At 35.6% G+C, this 21,356-nt stretch overlaps 2 protein-coding genes and 1 long non-coding RNA gene across 4 annotated transcripts in view; 2 read left to right on the top strand and 1 right to left on the bottom strand.

Annotated features, from left to right (window-relative positions):
• Nucleotides 1-233: 233 nt before the first annotated feature.
• LOC136823455 (bcl-2 homologous antagonist/killer-like) lies at nt 234-3,065 on the top strand. 2 transcript variants are annotated; one of them, XM_067079649.1, is made up of 3 exons: nt 234-1,534; nt 1,784-1,961; nt 2,200-3,065. In XM_067079649.1, exons 1-3 carry the CDS (start codon nt 1,296-1,298, stop codon nt 2,335-2,337), a joined length of 555 nt encoding a protein of 184 aa, XP_066935750.1. In that variant the 5' UTR covers nt 234-1,295; the 3' UTR covers nt 2,338-3,065. The 2 variants fall into 2 exon arrangements, with proteins under 2 accessions (XP_066935750.1, XP_066935749.1); XM_067079648.1 differs by having other exon boundaries at nt 1,242-1,534; nt 1,661-1,961.
• Nucleotides 3,066-5,546: 2,481 nt separating this feature from the next.
• Nucleotides 5,547-8,392, bottom strand: LOC136823452 (uncharacterized). The gene is made up of 2 exons (XM_067079643.1): nt 7,998-8,392; nt 5,547-6,641 (listed from the first exon to the last, which is right to left on the bottom strand). Exons 1-2 carry the CDS (start codon nt 8,137-8,139, stop codon nt 6,160-6,162), a joined length of 624 nt encoding a protein of 207 aa, XP_066935744.1. The 5' UTR covers nt 8,140-8,392; the 3' UTR covers nt 5,547-6,159.
• LOC136823453 (uncharacterized) overlaps nt 8,058-21,356 on the top strand; it is a 44,526-nt gene continuing 31,227 nt past the window's right edge. The window contains exon 1 of the long non-coding RNA XR_010849030.1: nt 8,058-8,110. This is a non-coding gene — a long non-coding RNA (uncharacterized lncRNA). The remainder of the gene's footprint in view (nt 8,111-21,356) is intronic.

The following is a 21,356-nucleotide window of genomic DNA, read 5'->3' as shown; positions in this document are numbered from 1 at the left end:
CACAAGGACGGAGTACACACATCAAACTTTCAAAACACGCAAACTAAAAGCAGTAATTATGACGTCACACATTATCAATGTTTTGATTTGATCATTTGGCGGCTCTATTCCCAGGAGAATAATTTACAGTCAGCCAAATTATAGGATTATTTTTTACCTTTGCTGGTGATTTTTCAGTTTGAGTTTATGTCTAATGTTATGGTCTTATGAAGTGCTTGTTCTAAGAGATGAGTGAATATAATTGTTTTTAGTTTTCAAGAGAAGCAAATGTGATAGAGTGCATCTGTCAACCACCAAATTAAATACAGTACACCCAAAAATCCGTACACCCAAGGTAAAAAGTAATGCAATCATAGTATGCAATATTAACCATAACAAAAGACTAAAAACTGGTACTAGGTAAACAGGGAGAAAGAAGAGTCAATAAAATATGAGACATAATTCCCTTTTCATAAATGTCATGAATTTCTTCTGTGTCAGTGCTCAGCGCAGCTAAGAGGCCAACTATCTAACAGATGATTATTCTCAATACCTAAGTATATGTTTAGTAGAATCACAATGGGCAACACCCCTCCAACCCCCACCTGAAAAAGGTCACCTCCACCTGAAATCTGTTATCAGCCCAACCCCCACCTTATTCAACAATCCATACCTAAATTGTGGTCATAAGTCCCTAATACTTCAAACTGGAGAGAAAGAGACTAGAGAAAAACAAAACTTTCAAAATGGATTACGTTTTTTCAAAATTTATTTCATAATCATAGTAAAAGCTTTTCGGCTACGCCATCAGTACAAAAATGTTTTTTTATTATTCTCTAGTTTGTGCAAAAATGATTGAAAATGACAGAATAAATTCAGAAACTTTGACAACGAACCTTCGCCTGAAAAATTTAACACCTGCCTACATAGGGGTTATCTCCACCTGAAATTTCTCATTAACCCAAATCCCACCTTTTTTAACAAATCTGAAAATCCTTTTACCATAGCCAGGTCATTGAGGCTAACCCCCTCATGAAAATGACTTCAAAGAAAATTCATCATATGAATACCTCCTTTAAAAAGATGCTAGAACCTAAAGGTTTGCTCCCTACTACTATAACAGAAATAGAATTTCACTATTTATGTGCGAATGGTTTTAGATTCAAAAGTATGTGCCACTTTTAGCTGAGTCAATTTAGCAGAAAGAAGAGTGATAGACACTTTTGTGTCCAATGGTGTTTTTTCTATGAAATTATAAATAAAAACAAATTTTTGTATATTCCTCATTATTCTTTTCAAGCCAAGTGTAAAATAAAATGGCACCATCAAAAGATAAGGAATCTACCCGACCACGTAGAAACAATCCATCTGCTGAAGATGAACGAGATGAGGTTGATGATTCCACCCAGACAGATGGTGATCCGACAGTTCAAGTAAATGTGCTGGTCAATGAGGAGAAGATTGCTGGAACACGAATTGTCGAGACCATTTTAAATACTGGATTACCAGCTAACCAGCGCAGACATTATTATGGACCACTCTCCGAACAAGAAAGGTAGCCCTTTAAAACTTACCATTTGTATAAAAATATAGAAGACAAGGTTTTGAATGTTTTTAACGTTAGAAACTTTTAGCAACTTGCATCTATCTGTTAAAGTTAATAAAGTGAAATTTTTTTCAGGGTTGTATCCGACAGACTTCTAGTTATTGCTGATGCTTTCAACGAACAAATTGAAGACGCTCTTGGCTCTCTGAGGGATATTGTACCAGCTAATCCTGAAAGTAAATTTAATCTTTTCAAAAGACTTGCACAACGCGTTATCTCAAATGGTATCAACTGGGGTCGGATTGCTACCATCTTGATTCTTGGAGCACGAATGTTGACTTCAAGTGGATACGAAATCGCAGACCTTGTTTTCACATTTTTACTAGAGTTCATAACAGAAAAGCTCTTTGCCTGGATCTTAGATAGTGGTGGTTGGGTAAGTTGTTTTTTCTCACTCCAAGAATGCTATGGAATTTTTAAGAAGGAACTTAAAAAGAACTTAATTTTGGGAGCTATTTTTGGGTAAAAAAAATCAAGCTTAAAGCAGGAACTAGTAGGAATTGATCTTCGAGCTATTTTCTAGTGATTTTTGAAAATTTTTGCAAAATTATGAGAAAAAGCCTCAATAACGTGAAAGCATTTGATAGCAAATTTTCACTATACACTTTTTATAGAGGTCCGCTATCGATTATGCTGAGAAGATTTGTCGACATCCAGTAATCCCTGCAGTTGTGAATCCAACAAATATTGCTACTGTTTGCGCTATTGCTGCTGTTGTGGGCTTCATCTACTACAAGTACACCTCCAAGTAGTGTCTGGTATCTTGTGATCCAAGAATGTTCAAGCTTGATGTCCCTTGATGCTCATATGGTAATGGTTGCAAGGTTAACCGAAATGCCCAAAGAGCGTTTTTCTCGATATTGGAAGATGATGTTAAAGAGAAACATGTTTTTGAATCCGATTCTTTTTGGCTCCTGATTTTGGAGAAAAGTTGGCTTTACAGAGCTTAATTTGGTTCAAAATGTTAATATCATTTTATGATTGTTGGAAATGAACCGTTGAATTGTTTGAAATTATTTACTGTGAAGTGTATTTACAATGGAATTGACACCATGCTTGACACCGCACAAACAAATCTTTGATAACAGGACATGATTTTTATCGCATCTCATCTTATTGCAAAGGAGGTAAATCACACTTACATACGATAAAACAGAAATTTTATGAATCAGATTGGTTATTTTTTATGTTTTTTATTGAAATGTTTTTATTATTGTTTTAAATTATCAACTCATCTAGTTAGGACATAATTCACTTAAAGTCTGTCTCTAAAGGTATGTCTACATTTTATTTTTTGGACATTTTCTCAGCACATGTCAGAAAGTTTGAAAGATATTTTCAAGGAGAATAATAGGATAAAAGATTTTTAAAAAATTTGAAAAATGAAGAAGAAAAATCAAAATCTAAAAAATGAAGATTTCTTCGACTTTTTAAAACTCATGAAATTCTTGAGAATGTTTGAAGCTTGCTGATTTCAAATCTGTATGTCACGATTTTTAAAACAGTAGAAAAAATCTTCATATTTTTTTCATTTTCATTTTCATTTTTCTTCTTTATTTTTCAATTTTTCAAATATCTTCTACCCTATAGATTATTTTCCTTAAAGAAAATAACTTTCCAACATAGCATGAATAGGGGCTGAGAAAATATTCAAAAACCAAAGTGTCCACTGTCTTTTGAGACAGACTTTAGAATCATAGCTTTCCAAAAGAGACCCTTTTTGCCCTATCGATGTAAGTAATTCATTTAGCAGGTTATTTCTAAGAAAAGTACGAAAATATTCGAAATCAGACCCAAACAGACTGGTTTTCGATGAGCTAATAACGCAATCTTTGCTTTTTTATGTCACCGGTTCTTTTAGCAGGAATGATATTTTGATGTACCAGTAGGTCCTTTTTGTAATTATTACAGTTCTTATTTTAACTTTATTAGCGAATTTATAGAAATAGAGTATTTATGTAATTCGTTTTTTATATCATCCAGATGTCATTACTCATAGTTTTTTATGTTACAAAAAAAGAGAATTTCTTGCTGATTCGATTGTAAGGAATTTGTCCGTTTAATCCCAGGCTCTACTCCAGGAATTTCCTTGATGTGAATATGATCTTTTTATATACAGTCGACTCTCTCTAATTCGATCTTCAACGGAACAATATTATCTTTATTCGAAATGGAGAAAGAAATCTAATCACAGAGAGAAATTAAAACCACCTCCAAGCTGAGGGGACTGATATTTGAGTTCGAATTACAGAAAGATTCGAATAGTAGAGATTCGAATTAGAGAGAGTTGACTGCAAATTCTTTGTTCCAATATTGTTTGTAAATAAACATGTAGCTTAGTTATCATACAATTGTTTTGAATTTTAGGGTAAGAAAAAATTAAGAGAATGAGAAAAACAAAATACAAATAGTTACAAGTGAGATGGCATCACCAACAGCTGACACTATCCCTCCAACGGAAGAGTAGGTGCAACTTCACAAAGATGATTCTGGTCAAATAGTTGCTACGGTTCTATGGTTCTGAATGATTTTCAACCAAGTGATCGACAATTGAGAGTGGTGAACAGTATGTTATTTATTGTTCTTACCATGCTTTTTTATCCTCGAAAATCAGTTTTTACTTTCCAAAACAAGCCTATTTTTTTCGAAATTCAAATTCGCTTATCCCGATTTCGTCACCAATATTTTTTGTCGAACTGTATATTTCGCAAAATATTTATTTCACATTTTTGTTATTATGATTTTCAATTCATGCTTTTCTTTTTTTTGGCAGAAAATTGTTAAAAGGTTAACCTCTGATAGGGGATTCGAGGAGTGCGGACATGAAAAAGGTTTATGATTCATTGGCTGGACGGTGGACTTTGAAGCTTTGAAAACTATTTCTCATGAAATGATTGTCAAAGTTATCGAGATTTTAACCATGTTTATACAAATCTTCGTCAACTAATCACGGTTATACGGACCAATTTTTGATTATCTCCAAAGTTTATTCAAGGATCGGCTGCTTATGAAGAATGGAGGATGGGTAAGCAATTATATTCATCTCAATAATTTTTGTTTTCATCATTGAATCTCCAAGAATAATAATTTAGTTTTAAAAAGAATTACTTTAAGTGGTTCAGAATCCCATGAATATTTAATTTTTTTTTGAAGCGATTCAAATTTTTTTCTTAGATTTTGGCGAATGAGTGTTTTAGACAATAAAATTAGGGGCAGAACTCATTTTGCTGCGGGCACACCATTTAAGGGCTCTGACCATAGTGAAAAAGTTTGTTAAGGGATTTGAAGATTTAAAATTTTTGTATTGGGTTCCTTGAGATTTTTTTAACAAAAAACTGCCTTTACAAATTGTTTGGTACTTTATTCTGTCAAGATTAATTAAAAATTTGATTTAAAAAATGACTCGTGCGGGTTAATTGATTTGGTTAGTTTAGTTGTTTGGATGTGAATGGGGTTTGTATTCGAAATTTCGTTTAATTTCATCAGTCTGCCAAAATTTGCGCAAACTGGGGAAGCGATTTTAGAAAATTTTGATTTTGGCGGCCCCTATTAAAAGTAAATATCTTTGTAAAAATTACGCGAGCGAAGCGAGGACGAAAATCTTTGGGTATTTACTCTCATTTTGGTGGAATCTGACAATTCTAAGGTGTAAAAAAGCAAAGGGGCGTTAGTTATCAGAGGCGTCTTTTTTCGCCCTTTATATTTCGGCGCCCCCCAAAAAATAATCGGCTGCTAGGGAGGGGGGCACTGACCCCTGCCCCTCCTGCCACTACGCTACTGAATTTCATATTTCATCTAAGATCATTTTTAATCGAAATTTAAACTTTTTGTTATTCTGCATCCTGCATATCGCTAGGTTTCTTTTAATATACATTTCAATATACATTTAAATTAATTGCTTTGTCTAATTCACCTGTCAACTTTTGATGATTCAAAATCAAGTTAAAAAATAATGCATTAATTTTAAATTTCACAAATCTCCAATCTTTCCGTCAACTGAAATAGTTATATTGAAATAAAATCAAATATCTACAAAACTTAGAAGTTATTAAATAATTTTTAAAGTGTAAAATGTTATATACAGTGTTTTTCTCAGTCCAATACTTCAAAGCACTGGAATGAATTTTAGAAATGTACATGACCGCTCCGTTCTGGTAGAAGCCTTTTTGAAACTGCCCACTCTCCTTACAGCACCCCTGTCTCACAGCCTCGGTGAAACTTTTTCCTACAGCGGGGATAAAGTATTCTATCGAAATACTAATGGGCATAAAAATTCTTTTGTTTCTAAGTCAAAAAATCTACTACGGATGGCTATGGAATGCAATTTTTTACATTTAATTTTGAACAGGGGGGTGAAATCAAAGTCAATTTCCAAGTAGGGCTGGAATTGTAGGGTATTTTGCCACCGGGGACGAAATTTTGGCCTAATTTTCCACCAGCGGGTCTGTGACACAGGGGTATTTTACAATACAGTAAATTTGCTGTTATCAAACTTCGTGATTATCTGCCTTTGGTGAAATCATTTGTTCTCTTTCACAAACTCTCCGTCCATTCAAACATCAATTTATTATCTTTCACCGTGTAACTGTGATCTGTTCTAATCTCAGCGTGGTATTTTTGACAGTGTTCTTCCTGCGGAACCTGAACGCCAGATTTACCGCTAATGCTGCTAATACCACAAAGCCGACCCCACCAATAACAACATAGAGTTTATCACGCGATAAATAATCTTTAGTGTCAGTGTTAGAGGATTTGATAGCACCTGTGATTACTTTCTTGCCAGACCGTTGTTGAATATTCGTGCGATAGTATATGCGTGAGGGGCACTTAGTATCAAACTTCCCATTGTAAATAAACATAGTGTTTCTAGCTGATCCTTGAAAATTGCATTCTATGAGGTTATTACAACCACACCGACACCTTGCATCACCTCCTTTCATACAATGTTTGCAATCAACTACAACACATTCATCTCGTCCTGGATAAATGTTCCCATCACCTCTCGTTGACAACTTTTCTACCATCGTCCCGTTGACCGTCGTTGGATGAGGATACCCTGGAAATAAAATAAAACAAAAATTCAAGTCTTTCTTTTTCATTGACTTTTGATTTTTCCGAATTATTTTCAGTTAGGCTCCGAATTCACTTCAAATGAAAGATTTGCTTCTTGTATGGCTGAGACCGTTATTCCCTCACTACTATGGTCCATTTGCGTAAGGCTCGAACGCATGACCCCCCCCAAACCCCGCCCAGTTCTTCATTGAAGCGTCCAAGTGGATTTATTTCTCAAACATAAATAAGAAAGTAAAGTCTGAAATAGCTTTATGCAATAGGCACGTTTCAGACATTGGCACGTGCTGTTTTTTAAAACCACTCAAAATCTCGCGTTTATTTTAAAACCACTTTTAAATATTTTGAAGAGCGTTTCTAAAACACTATTGGCATCAGACATAAAACTCCATGGTGACGAACTTTCTTACTCATTTGGCAAACTTTTCTGTTGTAATAATTTTTTGGCAACGGAAGAGAGGAAAGGAAATTTCCGTTTCAAAAATATTGGAACAATCAATCAAAATAGCATTACTTTGCATTTTCTGTTCCAAAGATACTTGATGATTTTCGTAAATGCTGTGTTCAAATCTTAAGAGGGTTAGTTACTATTGGTGTTGGGTTTTTACATTGTCAGAAATTGGAAGCTTTTTGGGCAACTCGAGCGGATGTTTCAAAGTACTTGAAAAAATTAATTTCCAAAATCTTTCATAGAGAAGAAATTGAGGGTTAAAAAGACTGAAAGCCGAGTCAGTTCTTTGTGATATGGATTGACAGGGGTAATATCACGTATTTTTTGCGAAACCACAAAAGTTTGACAATAGGAGCAATCGAAAAGAAAAACACTTCAACTTTCATCACGTTTGACTATATAATCTTAAATCTTAAAATGTTGCTATAACAGTGTACAGTACTAAAGAAAGGCTTTGAGATGGTGTCTTAATTATCTTGAGTGATACCCAATTATCTTGAATGATACCCAATTATCTTGAATGATACCCAAATTCAGAACTGGGCATTTAGTAGTGATCAACTTGATGAGATAGATGCTTTTCTGTTATGACAAATGAAAAATCAGACATAAAAAACTACTCAGTTTATCAGCCTTTCCTTTGATTAGATCTCAGGGAGTAGCTGAGTTGTTCCATAGTTTCCTTTGGAAGTTTGATGAATATATCGAAATGGCAAGTATTGCCTTAACGGGGAACATTTCCCGAAACGGGAAGGTCGAAAACTTCCCAAAATGGCTAAAGTTTCCAAATCAGGAAGGTTGCATGTTTCCCGATCGGGAAAGTTAGCGTTGAGCACCCCGGAAATGGTCATGCAAGATAAATTCATTAAAGAACAATTTCTTATAACTTACATCCAATAGGTTTTCCTGGTGACGAGTACACATCGAAATCTCCATGGCGACCAACGTATTTCAGTTTGAAATCCCATCGAATAGCTGACGTTAACGTATTCATAAAACTTAAAGTAAGTGTCCAAAATAACATATTCTCCATTATCTAATCGTTCAAAGTATTACCTCCAACCTCTAGTTTAATTAAATGAGTATTTTATAGTTGCTTTTCGATGTATGTCTAATTGTAAAATGCCTGCTCGATATTGATGCGTGCTATTTATGCACTGTTTTCTTGTGGCAAGGATCTGAAGTGGCTTCGTAATACAATAACATTACACTATTTATCAATGTAATAATCACGTAGTTCCGAGATAATTAAGTCTTGAGAAGAATTTTTTTTGCCAAAAACTTGAAAAAAAAACCGCATACATCAGCTAATTTATTTTTGCTTATTCTTGCGAAATTCCTTAGAAGTTTCCATTTTTAAAACCGAAAGTAAATTTCTTCCTGGTTTGAAACCTGATCCTGATTTTCTCAATTTTAACATTCCTTTAAAAAATTATATTTGCCCCGAAGGGGCTTTTGTTGCTTCACGTAGCGGACTTGCTCGCCAAAAAAATATTCATGATGTTGATGTTGTTTCGTTTCTCAGGCGGGCCGCCGAGGTTCTAAAAATGTTCACGCGTGCGTACTTACTTTACTTTTGCTGCGTCCGAATAAACTAGCTATATATACGTACACCCTACAGAGAAGGTAGGTTTCCGAGCTATCCCGAATCATTTGGACAAGTTCACAGTCAAGAATCAAGAAAACAGAGGTATAATCTTAAAATATCCTTGAAAATGTCAAAGATTTCTGATAGTAACAATGCTTTGAAAAATGTTCAGCCTTCTTATGAAGGAAATTCTCAGGAAAATGTTGATCAGCCTTCTTATGAAGGAATTTCTCAGAAAAATATAGTCGAAGGTTTAGTAGAAGGACACATAGATCAGAATGATTACATGTACAATAATAATAGAGGTAATAGAGACCTACATTTTATGAATTCATGTAGACGGCAAGAATCAGTGTATACGTGTGCAGTAGATTCGTTTTTGGAAGTAGCATATTCTACGTTTGGCTCTTATGTTGCCAAAATTGAGACACAGAGCTTATTTTTTGATTTGTTAACAGATTCTTTGAGGTCTTACAGTATCATTTTAAATTCAGACATTACAGACGATAGAGAAAATGAGGAAAATTTATCTGTCATTCGCCAACCTGTTTGGGATTTCTTAATTACAAACTGTACATCTTTTGAAAATCGTGATGCCAATGCAGAGTTTTCTCAAATTTTTTCAGGACAGACTGTTTGTAATCTTTCAGTCCAGGAGAAAGATTTATTTGAGACACGTTACAGATTAGAGGGATCATGCTCTAACTGTGGTGAAGAATTGGTACGTCAATGTAGTACATTTTTAAATTACGTTTCAGAATTAAACTTGCGTCTTTTAGATGACTTTAATAAATGGCAAAACCTTTTAAGCCCAATTACGATTGATAAATCAATAATGTGCAGGTGTGAAAATATCGGGCGAATTTAGACAATGACTTTTCAAATAATTCCGTAATATTCCGATTTAGATAAAGGGTTTAAACGCGCGTCGAGAAATGCGGGAGTCTCCCGCGCAATGCGTCTCTGAAAGCGCCTCAAGGCTACACCCTCACTTGATCTTGAAATTCCTTCTAATTTTCCACTCTTCTATTACACTCAGTCTTAAAACAACAAAAAAGAAATGTTTATTTTCCAGAAAAATTTGTCCTACAAATCCTACCTAAGTTTACCCTGATTGCGTATATTGTGAAACGTTCTTCTCAAACCTAATTATTCCAAAGTAATCTTGAGGTTGAGTCAGAATATACTCCTCAGTTGTCACGTCCTACTGCCGGACTTTAAGGATGACAGCCAAGAAAAGGACTTTACATCTAATTTCAACTTTAGAACATAATGTTGTTTTAAAAGGCTTTTATCGTCGTAACTAAATGTTACTTATCAAATTATAATGGCTGGCAATAAATGTTTAACTCCGGCGGTTTCGGGGCATTTATAGCTTCAGCTAACTGCTAGTTCTAAACTATATCAATTCTAGTGCAAAAAGCAACACAATTTAGGATTAGATTCAAGTTTACCATGGCCAAATGACGTCACATATCTGAAACTGTTGCATTGCTGCACTAGTACTTGACTGTATTTGGTCCTGGTAAGTTTAAAGACATTTTCGGTGTTTTTAAAGTACAGCATATTATAATACATTGCGATTTAATCTTTTAGTTTCGAATTGTCTATTTTTGGTATCTGTTATGTTCTGTTATGAAGAAATTACACTTACTTTCATATCGTTTTTGTAACTATGGACAAATGGTCGATATATGAGAGTTTTTATTCACTGCCCCTTTTACTAATACCAGCCTCTAATGAGCTTTATTTAAGAAGTGTCCTGCTAGCTGAACGGGCACAGCTGGTAGAGCTTTCGTCTGTAATGAGAGGGTTGTTATGTTCGACCCCTGGTCTCAACAACCTCAACGAATGATCATCTTAGATTGAGTAACATGGGAAAGTTACTCATAAGTTTATTTAGGGGTTTTCCTTTTACGATTTTATTTTTAATTTACTTCCTGATAAAGGGAATGAGCTGGAGTTTTTATAAGATACTTCACTAATTGGTCTTTTGAAATAATAGAGATGACGACCAACCAAATCAAATGAGGGCTTGTATAAACTCCACATAATCCTTTAAGAGCTTTGCACTTTTTGTCGTTTAAGATGATGACCGCCCAATTAAGAATCTCTAGACTTAAATTACTACATCACCATTTAACGTTTTGGAGAGCTTCAGTTTCTATGGAATTGACGTCAACTTCCTCATAACGTCCAATGAATGTTCGAAAGACGTCTTATCGGCGCTTTTTATGAACCTACCAATTCCATTAGAGTTATACAATCATATGCTGGATTTTGAGTCTGATCGTGCTGTGTTATAACTTTACGTTGGGTATTGGGTGTTCGTGTTGATTTCTTGCAAGTTTTTTCCGCTGAGATTCTTTCCAAAGTTTTTGAGGTTTTCAAGTCTGACGATCGAGAGCTTTTGTCTCCACTCCACTCCATTCAAAACGAGAGAGAGCTGTTTCTGAGACTCAATTACCAGAGTTTTTCGAAGATGGAAAATCGGGGAAAATCTATATCGTGAAGATGCTTTCCAAGTAAAACTTCACCATAAATTCATAGATATTTTCTCTAGATGAAGTATCAAGATGTATTTTGTATGTTGGTAAGCCCTCTTAAGAGTATGCAACCAAGATGTTTTTGTAGTAACTATATTACCAACCAACTTTCCAAATCAAAAACATAAACATATCATTGAAGGGCTTATAAAGTCTTCACAATTTCTGGCCTAAGACCATGTTCGCACTTAACGATTCCGTTTCGCTCCGAAGCGAAATGAAGCCATTCTATTGGTTAGATTCAAGTTTCACGTCACTTCCAACCAATAGAATTGCTTCATTTCGTTCCAGAGCGAAACGGAATTGTAACGTGCGAACATGATCAAAATAGAAAGCTTTTACGATAAAGCTCCGTGAGTCCTGAAATAGGATATTAGTGCTCGAAGATCTATATTTGTCATTTGTTATCTTGTAGCGTAAATAAACTTTACCGTTTTCGATTTAAGCCAAAAGGATTTTGTTTTGAATGTTTCATAGCATAGGTTTTATAGATAACATTAACAGTTATCTGTGATTGACAGGGATACTTTTGATTTACCTTAAGTGCAAGTCTCAGTCAAGTTGGTGTTTCGAGCTTGGAAAAAACAATTAGAATCTCCTTTAACTATCTTAGGCCTAAAAGAAAAACATTCCGAGTTACGAGGACGGACAAGTGCCGGCAAAATATGATGTCAAATGGACAAATACTATTAGTTCGTCCTGACCAGCTGTGACGTGACATCAGTCGTTTTCTTAGACTTTGTGTAACAACAAGCCGCGACCACTTTCGACTAGACATTTTCGTCAGACTTTACTAAACAAATTTTGCTTATTTTTCCTACGAATCAATTTCAAGTGATACTTCTTTAATCCAGTCCAAACCTTAAAGTCAACTTCGTCTTTCGAATGTGATGACGCATTCATTCATTGAGGTGAAGGGGAGATTTTACGACTTCGAAACCAATACAATTGAATTTTCGTTTTTCGTGAAACGGACACTTAACCACAAAGTACCGACTTTCAGTCATAGGCATTTTTTTTCAGACGACCACACCACTCGTTTTCCAACAATTTCCCCTTGAGTTAGAGATTTATCAAGTATTTATCAAGGGGCGTTGTAAAGCAATTTCTGCTTTTATAGTGTAAACTTTCCGACCTGCGATGGCGGGGTGTCATCTATAGTTTCAGGAACTGCCCAATATACCTTGACATTTTAAGATCAGAAGGAAAAAGGATTGCAGAATTTAAACATTTTAAGAAAACCGCAAATATTTCATTACATCACCATAAAAGAAGCCGCACTTCCTTTACACCGTAATGAGTCATGCTACAAACTTGTAGTACACCGCAGGCTAAAGTTTTATAGTATTACTTCTTTGAACAGATTCAGTGGGGTCTCCAAAAAACGGGTTGTGTTAAGCGCAGGTCACACGTCACACGTCATATGATTCAGTGGGGTCTCCATACAAACCATTGTGTTAAGCGCAGGTCACATGACACATTTGATGAAAAATTGGTAATTTCCCCCTTATTCTGGTTATATCGCTTATGAATTAACACTTCTATATTAAATAACTCCCGTCATGAACATATAAACGACTGGACGTCTATCTTCTTTTGTGTCTTTGAAGCGAGCTTCGTTGCCCAGTCAGGGACAGTCGCCTTATTAGGAGACGCCTCCTGATTAGGAGACGTCTCCTGATTAGGAGACATGTAGGTCGCTTGGGGTCGCTTGATTAGGAGACCCGTCTCCTAATTAGGAGACATAAAACTTTGATCTCAATTTTAAGGGCTTTAGGCTTTTCCGCGCATTTTGAAACTAGTTTTAATGGAAAGAGCAGCCTCGAATTGGTAAAGTTTTAAAAAAATTATCAAAATTTCTCGGTGCAATCGATCACAATCCTAATATAAAGCACTACAAGGAAGCCCCCCTTGATTTTTTTCATGTCCGCCATTTTTCTTTTTGAGACGCTTTTGTTCAGAAGACAGATTCTTACTTCTGATTGGTTCTTATGGATTATTAGAATTGTGATTGATTCCACCGGTGGATTTTTCTAAAAATCACCATATGGAATCAATTTTTTGTGCTCTTTCCATAGGGAGCAATCAAATCATGCGCAGTTTGCTCGTTCACGAGATAATTACACCCGTCTCCTGATTAGGAGACGTGAACCTCCTGATTAGGAGACGGGTCTCCTAATCAGGAGGCGTCTCCTAATAAGGCGACTGTCCCTGACTGTTGCCGCCTGTATTTTAAATTTGGAATAAAAAATCCGACTTTATCCCGGCATAATTTTATTTCTTTGAATTACTTATCTAAAAGGATTGATAGAGCTTGAACATTACTCTTAACTCACAAAAAAATTATTTTCTAATTTTTTCATAAATTTGCAATGTATTTTAAAAGCATTTTTCAACGCTAATGAGTCGAAATTTCGAAATATTAGCCGGAGTTTTAACAAGTTGACGGAGTATTTTGCCTCTCTTACCTTCCTCATAATGTAAATTAAAGAGATGTAAAGAGTTGGACCATTGAGGTTTTTGTCGAAGTTTTGTCGTAGTTAGCAAACTATTCCTCTGAGGTATATCATCAAAATCCATTGTTTCATTTTATTATTTTAACGAGGCGGCAAAGAAGCTAGCAGTGTTATCTTCAAAAATACAAAGGAGATGGATGTCCAGTCGTGTATATGTTCATATGTTCATGCTCCCGTTTAGTACAGAAACCAGCCATACTCGCTAGAAGGTCTTCTATATAAATTGTCGATAGTTTTCAGATTTTATAATTGGTTTATGACCCTTGGTATTTAGCCTAGGTTTTCAATAAAGGGGGGACAATAAATAGTTCCAGAAATAAGTGCTACCATTAAAACTTATCAATCTTGATTGGCGCAACCACCCAACCCTTCAAGAGATCATGGACTTACAAGAATTTCCTCTGTTTTGACCAGCAGGATGCTCTCTTTTTCAGGTCACTGTTTCCGTGCGAAAAACGAAATCGTGTCAGAAATTTTACTTTGGTGTCCTGCGGGCCCTAGGCGATCGAGAAAGCGCACATTTCTTGATATTTTGAAACGGGAAACAGGGCTAGAGATTGAGGAACTGGGTACTGCAATGGCTGATCGAGAGCTGTGGAGGGATGGCTATTGTTTATTTCCGACCTACAATCTTTCAAGAAATATATTAAGAATTCCGGTTATTTTGACGTTTTTCGAGATTTAAAGTTCAGGCGAAAAAGTCGATTTTGGGCTATCTCTTTAACTTAATCGAATATTTCAATTTGGGAGGGGTTGGCAGACTTCCAGGCTATATTCTGAGCCTTAATGGACCATTTTTGTACTTTTGGATCCTCAGATCCTAAGGTCCTAACTCTACCCTTCGAACCTACTTTAGAGCACTTACAAATCGATTGTGGTTTCAAAACTTCCTGGGGAATTTCCCATTTGTCTCAAATATTTATTGAAGGATTCTAGGTTCTTCGGACCTAGATCGAAGGATGATGATGATGATCAATCCATAGGTATTAGTTATGTTTGATTCCAGTTTGGTGCTTTTGTTTCAAATTTGCAAGATAATTACGCCAATTGGCCAACTACGGGCCTAATTGGGCCTAATTACCAGCGCATTGGAAATTTTGATGTAGACTGAATCCCCATTCGTCTTCCAAGATATAGCCTAGACGATGCTATCGTCCGTTTTAGAGGGTCAGTAAACCCGGGAAAATATATAAGCGCATAGTTAGGGCGTTAGGGTGATTTATGGGAAAAAATGGCGGTAGAGTTTGGAACAAACTGTAAACACCTCCGCCACTGCTTACTCCGCCCGAATTTATCACGCCTCCTACACTATGCCCTTTTTAAGTGATCTTGTGTAGATGATAGGATCGTCTAGATATAACCAGAAAAAGCAAATCTAACATCTACTATTCCCATTGTTCAAAAGAGCTTTACAATACCACTGAGACAGGGAAGTAATATTTTCCTGATCTTTTCCTGATAATTTTCTCCATTCTGCTCCGACTTTAGAAGATCAGTATGTTCTATTCCAATTTTTCGGTGATTTTGATGTTCGCGCTGGAACTGATAGAATTCCTCTCGTTTTTCTTTTGTTACAGTAGTCAATGATGTACGTCTGATAACGAGATAGTCCTGACATCGTATCAATGTGAGATTTAGTTTTCTTTTTCAAGTGCTTACGATGTAGTGTTCTTAATTATCTATGAATTGGTTTTTCGAGAGTTTGGTGTTTGTGTTATACCGGCTACAAAAAGGCCTGTTCAACAGACCTTTCTATGACGATTTAATTGGTACATTCTGTCTAAGGCTTTTTAATTTCCAATGTAAATCCCTAAGAAGCCTCTCAAAACTAATTTTTGGATGTAAGCTTTTTGATTTGAGAAGGCTGTCCTCTTCCAAGCAGTCGAAATTTTTTTATTTGCGCCGCAAGCGTTAAAGAAAGACTAGTACTGAGTACTTGCTATTTTCCGTCAGGTCTTATCAGGGATGGCCTTAGATACACAATCAAAATTCCTTAAGTGGATAAATTTTTCGAGCAGATATTTTCGCGAAACATTTGGTTTCAAAAATAATTTTCGAAGGACTTATTTTCGCGAATCCCCCTTCTTTTTCAAGTAACTTCCTTCATTTTCCTAAGGATTTTGGCAACAAATCTAAATTTTCGCAAACCTTAAATTTCGCGAATTTTTCCGAAAACTACTCACGCGAAAATTAACCCACTCAAGGTGACGCGCAGTAGTGTAGTGGTCATCGTTCTTGACTTCCGTGCGGGAGGTCAGGGTTCGATTCTCACCCGGTGCTACGATTCACTTGGCAAGTGAATGTACACTTGGCAAGTGAATGTACCTTGGCCCGGGTCAACCCATACCATGTGAGGGGAATAGGGTACCATCACTCTGATACAAGAGTATGGGGAGATATGCCCGACATTGAATGTGGTGAGGTGATGGTACTCATATGTTCAGTACCTGCGAGAACGCAAGGTTCTCCCGTACTGTGCGAGTATCATCATAGATACAGCACGGCTCTGATGTGTCGCGAGCACAGAGTACAATGTCTGGTAAGCGCTGTGATTTCCCTATCAAGGGGTAGGAAAATGTCCCGAGATAGGGCCCGGTCCAATGATATCGGACGGTCCGCTTCTTTTCTCTAAAAACTATTTCAAAGACTTTTTTACGCTCTTTCCTTTGATCGAAGATAGATATGAAAAAATCTGCAAACATATTTGCAAGCAGCTCATTCTTAGCTTTCCATTGAGCATATATTCATTAACTAGAAAAAAATCTTCATTTTCTTCTTCTTCATTTTTCATTAATCTTCATTTTCAATTTTTTTTCATTACTTTCAGCAGACAATGTCCCACAATGAATTCTTTGGTCCCACGTTGAATTTATCTTTCGACGAGGTATAACTTTTCGATAAAAGGCCTTTTTCAAATGAGTTGTCAGTTGATGATGATGTTAATTAGTCAAATTGTGATGTTTATAACCCTCTTGATAGGTTTGTCTGGCTTCATTTAAAGGCATCCTCGAATATGCACTAGTCTTTGTCCCATGATTGCGAAAAGGGGATTCGCCTTTGTATTTTGAATGGAGATTTTCCTGTCAAAATCTACGAAACCCTAAATTTACAAGTTTTCTTTCGCAAGAAAGATGATTTGCTATTGTGTTTTGGATGGTGATTTTCCTGTCAAAATCTACGAAACCCTAAATTTACAAGTTTTCCTTTGCAAGAAAGATGATTTGCTATTGTGTTTTGGATGGTGATTTTCCTGTCAAAATCTACGAAACCCTAAATTTACAAGTTTTCTTTCGCAAGAAAGATGATTTGCTATTGTGTTTTGGATGGAGATTTTCCTGTCAAAATCTACGAAACCCTAAATTTACAAGTTTTCTTTCGCAAGAAAGAGGATTTGCTATTGTGTTTTGGATGGAGATTTTCCTGTCAAAATCTACGAAACACTAAATTTACAAGTTTTCCTTTGCAAGAAAGATGATTTGCTATTGTGTTTTGGATGGAGATTTTCCTGTCAAAATCTACGAAACCCTAAATTTACAAGTTTTCCTTTGCAAGAAAGATGATTTGCTATTGTGTTTTGGATGGTGATTTTCCTGTCAAAATCTACGAAACCCTAAATTTACAAGTTTTCTTTCGCAAGAAAGATGATTTGCTATTGTGTTTTGGATGGAGATTTTCCTGTCAAAATCTACGAAACCCTAAATTTACAAGTTTTCTTTCGCAAGAAAGAGGATTTGCTATTGTGTTTTGGATGGAGATTTTCCTGTCAAAATCTACGAAACACTAAATTTACAAGTTTTCTTTCGCAAGAAAGATGATTTGCTATTGTGTTTTGGATGGAGATTTTCCTGTCCTTAAAAGCGCTTTTCGAAAGAAATTCACGCATGGCTCTTCAGTACAACCCTTTTTTGTGGTTGAATCATTACCTTTTTTCGGCCTTCCCTTTTTTTGTGCTTTTCAAACATTTTGGCTCGTCAATGAAGTTTCTGTATTTTTTACTCTGTAAATTGCTTTAACTTGGAAAGTCACGAAAATCTGAAAACGCTCTCTCTATCTTTTTCTCTGTGGAAAAATGAAGGCCCCCTCGTCTCGTATCAAAAATATTAAATCAAAATATTCTGTATAAATGAGAAAATCTCCGAGTAGTGGTTGGCGGTGTTGAGATGAATTCTCTTATCCAGATTTGATTCTTATTCAGTTGAATATTAAAGATTTTGTTTTTACATAAGTTTTTCTGTTTCATATCAAACACATGTTTCATATCAGGACAGTGTCTGCCTATTGTTTTATTGTGCTGATATAGCTCCACATCCGTATCAATTCAATATCAAAAAGCTTGTAAATCAAAATTGATGAGTAAGCAAACGATATCACTCTTATTTAAAAACAAAACCTTTAAAAGTGTTTTAAGTGCAACGATTGGCTGAAGTAAAAAAAAAAAAGAACGACAAAAAATTCGCCAAAATATACGGTCAATCAAAATTATTACGCTTTCGTTTCCAGGCAAAATTCAACTCAGGTCTCATCATCTCATCAAAGAATCCATTCGGAGAAGAGCACCAAATTCATTGAGGTATAGGATTTTCTTTTACAGTATTTCAATTCATCAAAATTTTTCAAGCTATTGACGTTATTTCCCGGAGGGGGCACTCAATCTGAAAACTACCGTATTACTCTAGGGACTGAGTTAGGTCCCGTATGCGCATCGGCGTATAGTCATTTTTTCTTTTGATCATGAAAGTATAGTCCTTGAAGAGTCAGAAAACGTGTGTGGCGTTATTTGGATCAGGCTCAAATTTCCATAATGGCGGATTTGAGATTTCAACTCTTTTTAGCCCTCTTGCTTGAAAAAAATTTTTTTTTCTACTTTAAACATAGACATATTATATACCAATCGATCACAAATTTTATGCTGATTAAGAAAAAGGTCAGAATCATGGTCTGAAAATTTCGTTATCTGGAGATATGAAGCACTTTCGATTTCGATTTTTTTGAAATGACTACTTTTGGTTCCAGATTTGCGTGGCTGTAACATTTGATTGGCTTAATCAATTTACTTGAAATTTTCGGAGGGTCTACCGTTCAAATAATAAAATTCAGGAAAAGTTTTTTTTCTACATGAATTTCGAAATCCATAATGGCGGATTCAAAATTTTCTTTCGTCACATGGGCTCTTAGGCTCTGCTAGCATAAGAAAAATATGAGCTTAAAACCCTGCATATTATATACCAATCGATCAGAAATTTTATGCTGATTAAGGAAAAGGTCAGAACTACGGTCTGAAAATTTTTCTATCTCGAGCTATGAAGTACTTTCGTTTTCAAAACTTAGAAAACGTAAGTACTTCGCATCTCTTGATAACGAAATTTTCAGACCATAGTTCCGACCTTTTTCTTAATCAGCATAAAATTTCTGATCGATTGGTGTATAATATGCAGGGTTTTGAGCTCAAAAAATATTTTTCTTAGGCTAGCAGAGCCTAAGAGCCCATGTGACGAAAGAAAATTTTGAATCCGCCATTATGGATTTCGAAATTCATGTAGAGAAAAAACTTTTCCTGAATTTTATTATTTGAATGGTAGGCAAGACCCTCCGAAAATTTCAAGTAAATTAAGTAAGCCAATCAAATGTTGCAGCCACGCAAATCTGGAACCAAAAGTAGTCATTTCAAAATATCGAAATCGAAAGTGCTTCATATCTCCAGATGACGAAATTTTCAGACCATGATTCTGACATTTTTCTTAATCAGCATGAAATTTGTGATCGATTGGTATATAATATGTCTATGTTTAAAGTCGAAAATAAATTTTTTTTCAAGCAAGATGGCTAAAAAGGGTTGAAATCTAAAATCCACCATTATGGAAATTTGAGCCTGATCCAAATAACGCCACACACGTTTTCTGACTCTTCAAGGGCTATACTTTCATGATCAAAAGAAAAAATAACTATACGCCGATGCGCATACGGGACCTAACTCAGCCCCTAGAGTATATGTGCAGACAAAAATTTCGGCTTCAAAACTGAGCTTATTTATTTAGGCTCGACTTATTTAAACTCGACCTATTTAAACTCGACCCTCACGGCGCATTTTCCTTGAAAATCTTTATCCATTTTAATGTAATGGTAGGTAGATGGTCAGATTTTCCAAAAAAAACTTATGTTTTTCTCATTTGTGCACCTTCTTTACAATTTACCACCTTACAATGCACTTTAGGAAGATTGAAAAATGTAGCCTTCACTTTACCCTCGGTGCCCCACCCCTGGCGTTGTTCGCAATACAACCTAGGGAAATTTATCTGGCACCAGATGCAAAAATTTTCATTTTTGGAACAATTAATATCATTAATTCCCAAATTTACTTAAGAGTCAATTATTAAGAGTCAAATTTTGGAACAGGTTTTTTAATCGAACCTAATTTGGGGGAAAATTATTCTGAGGCTCCCAGAAACTTAATTTTATTCTCTCTCTCAGAGTCCATTTCCAATTTTCGGCTCGAATATACCTCTCACTTCGCAAACTTAGTACCACCCCCTCCCCTAAACAATTTTTTAATACAAGTTGGCTAAATATATCTGAAAGTTGTTTATTAGGACAAGAGACATGTCACAACTCACGTTCTTTTAATTGGGCACTCATTACAAGTGTTTTCTTCCCATTGTGACCATAATTTAAAATTCACTTCCATCAAACCTCCAATTGTCGCAAACAAGCTGAGAATCGTAGCGTGTACATCAAACCTTTAGACGTACGTACTTTTGTTTACGTCCTATTGAAGAGTCACTCGACAAAATATTTGCATTTTGGTGGATAATTAATCATAATTCAAATACACGTTTTTTATAAGAACAAACTATATAAGAACATAATGCTTTGATGGCAAAAATGTTAAGAACAACTTAAGAACATTTTAGGGCTTTTGGGACTCTAAAACACCTAATTTCTTAGGAAACGGACAAAAATACCCACAAATTGGTGAAAATAAGAACATGTTAAGAATACATTTTTAGGCTTAAACCCAAAAAAAGTTAAGAACATCCGAAGGCTTTAAAAATTTAGGATGTTCTTATAAAAAAACGTGTACATTTGGCGTCATTTGGACTTTGATTTTGTTCAATTATGAAGTGCGATGGACACTTAAAGCTGGCTTCTACGTCAATTAAGTACTAACTGTGCCTGAGCAGTTTGTTTGTCTGCTTGGAATTTTTCCGGTTTGTGTAAGAAAAAACCTTTTCATTTTTTCCACTATTCAAGATAAACACCTTGGCAAGAATTGCACTCACTAGTGAAAGCTTTAGAGAATCGAAGAGTCTTTTTGGAATTAACTTTTTGTAGACGGGTTAAACCCGAACGATATTATAGACTGGCACGCCAGTCGGGCTGGAACGGTATCACGCGGGAAAAGTGAGCTAGGTAAGCATAGGAAGAAAATTTGTCGGCGGAAGGGGCTGAAATCATGCAAATCGTTCTCCTAGGCATCTCCTATTTTAGCCAACGTCCGCCGCCTTTATGTTCCCGCCCTCTGACATGATTACATAATCAACAGACTAGTTTGCTAGTCTGATGATATTGCTTCATCATAAAGCTGTCTGTGTATGCCAAGTTA

The sequence above is a fragment of the Clytia hemisphaerica genome, unplaced genomic scaffold, assembly GCF_902728285.1.
Source record: "Clytia hemisphaerica strain Z4C2 unplaced genomic scaffold, Clytia hemisphaerica genome assembly, whole genome shotgun sequence".
Taxonomy (NCBI): domain Eukaryota; kingdom Metazoa; phylum Cnidaria; class Hydrozoa; order Leptothecata; family Clytiidae; genus Clytia; species Clytia hemisphaerica.
This window is presented reverse-complemented; position numbering and strand designations above follow the sequence as displayed.

Bases quoted from the DNA above. Each gene is read 5' to 3' on its own strand.
- LOC136823455 (XM_067079648.1), top strand. From the start codon at position 1,296: ATGGCACCATCAAAAGATAAGGAATCTACCCGACCACGTAGAAACAAT. The intron at 1,535-1,660 runs GTAGCCCTTTAA...AATTTTTTTCAG, and splicing joins CCACTCTCCGAACAAGAAAG to GGTTGTATCCGACAGACTTC. The intron at 1,962-2,199 runs GTAAGTTGTTTT...CACTTTTTATAG, and splicing joins TCTTAGATAGTGGTGGTTGG to AGGTCCGCTATCGATTATGC.
- LOC136823452 (XM_067079643.1), bottom strand. From the start codon at position 8,139: ATGGAGAATATGTTATTTTGGACACTTACTTTAAGTTTTATGAATACG. The intron at 6,642-7,997 runs GTAAGTTATAAG...TTTTATTTCCAG, and splicing joins ACCAGGAAAACCTATTGGAT to GGTATCCTCATCCAACGACG.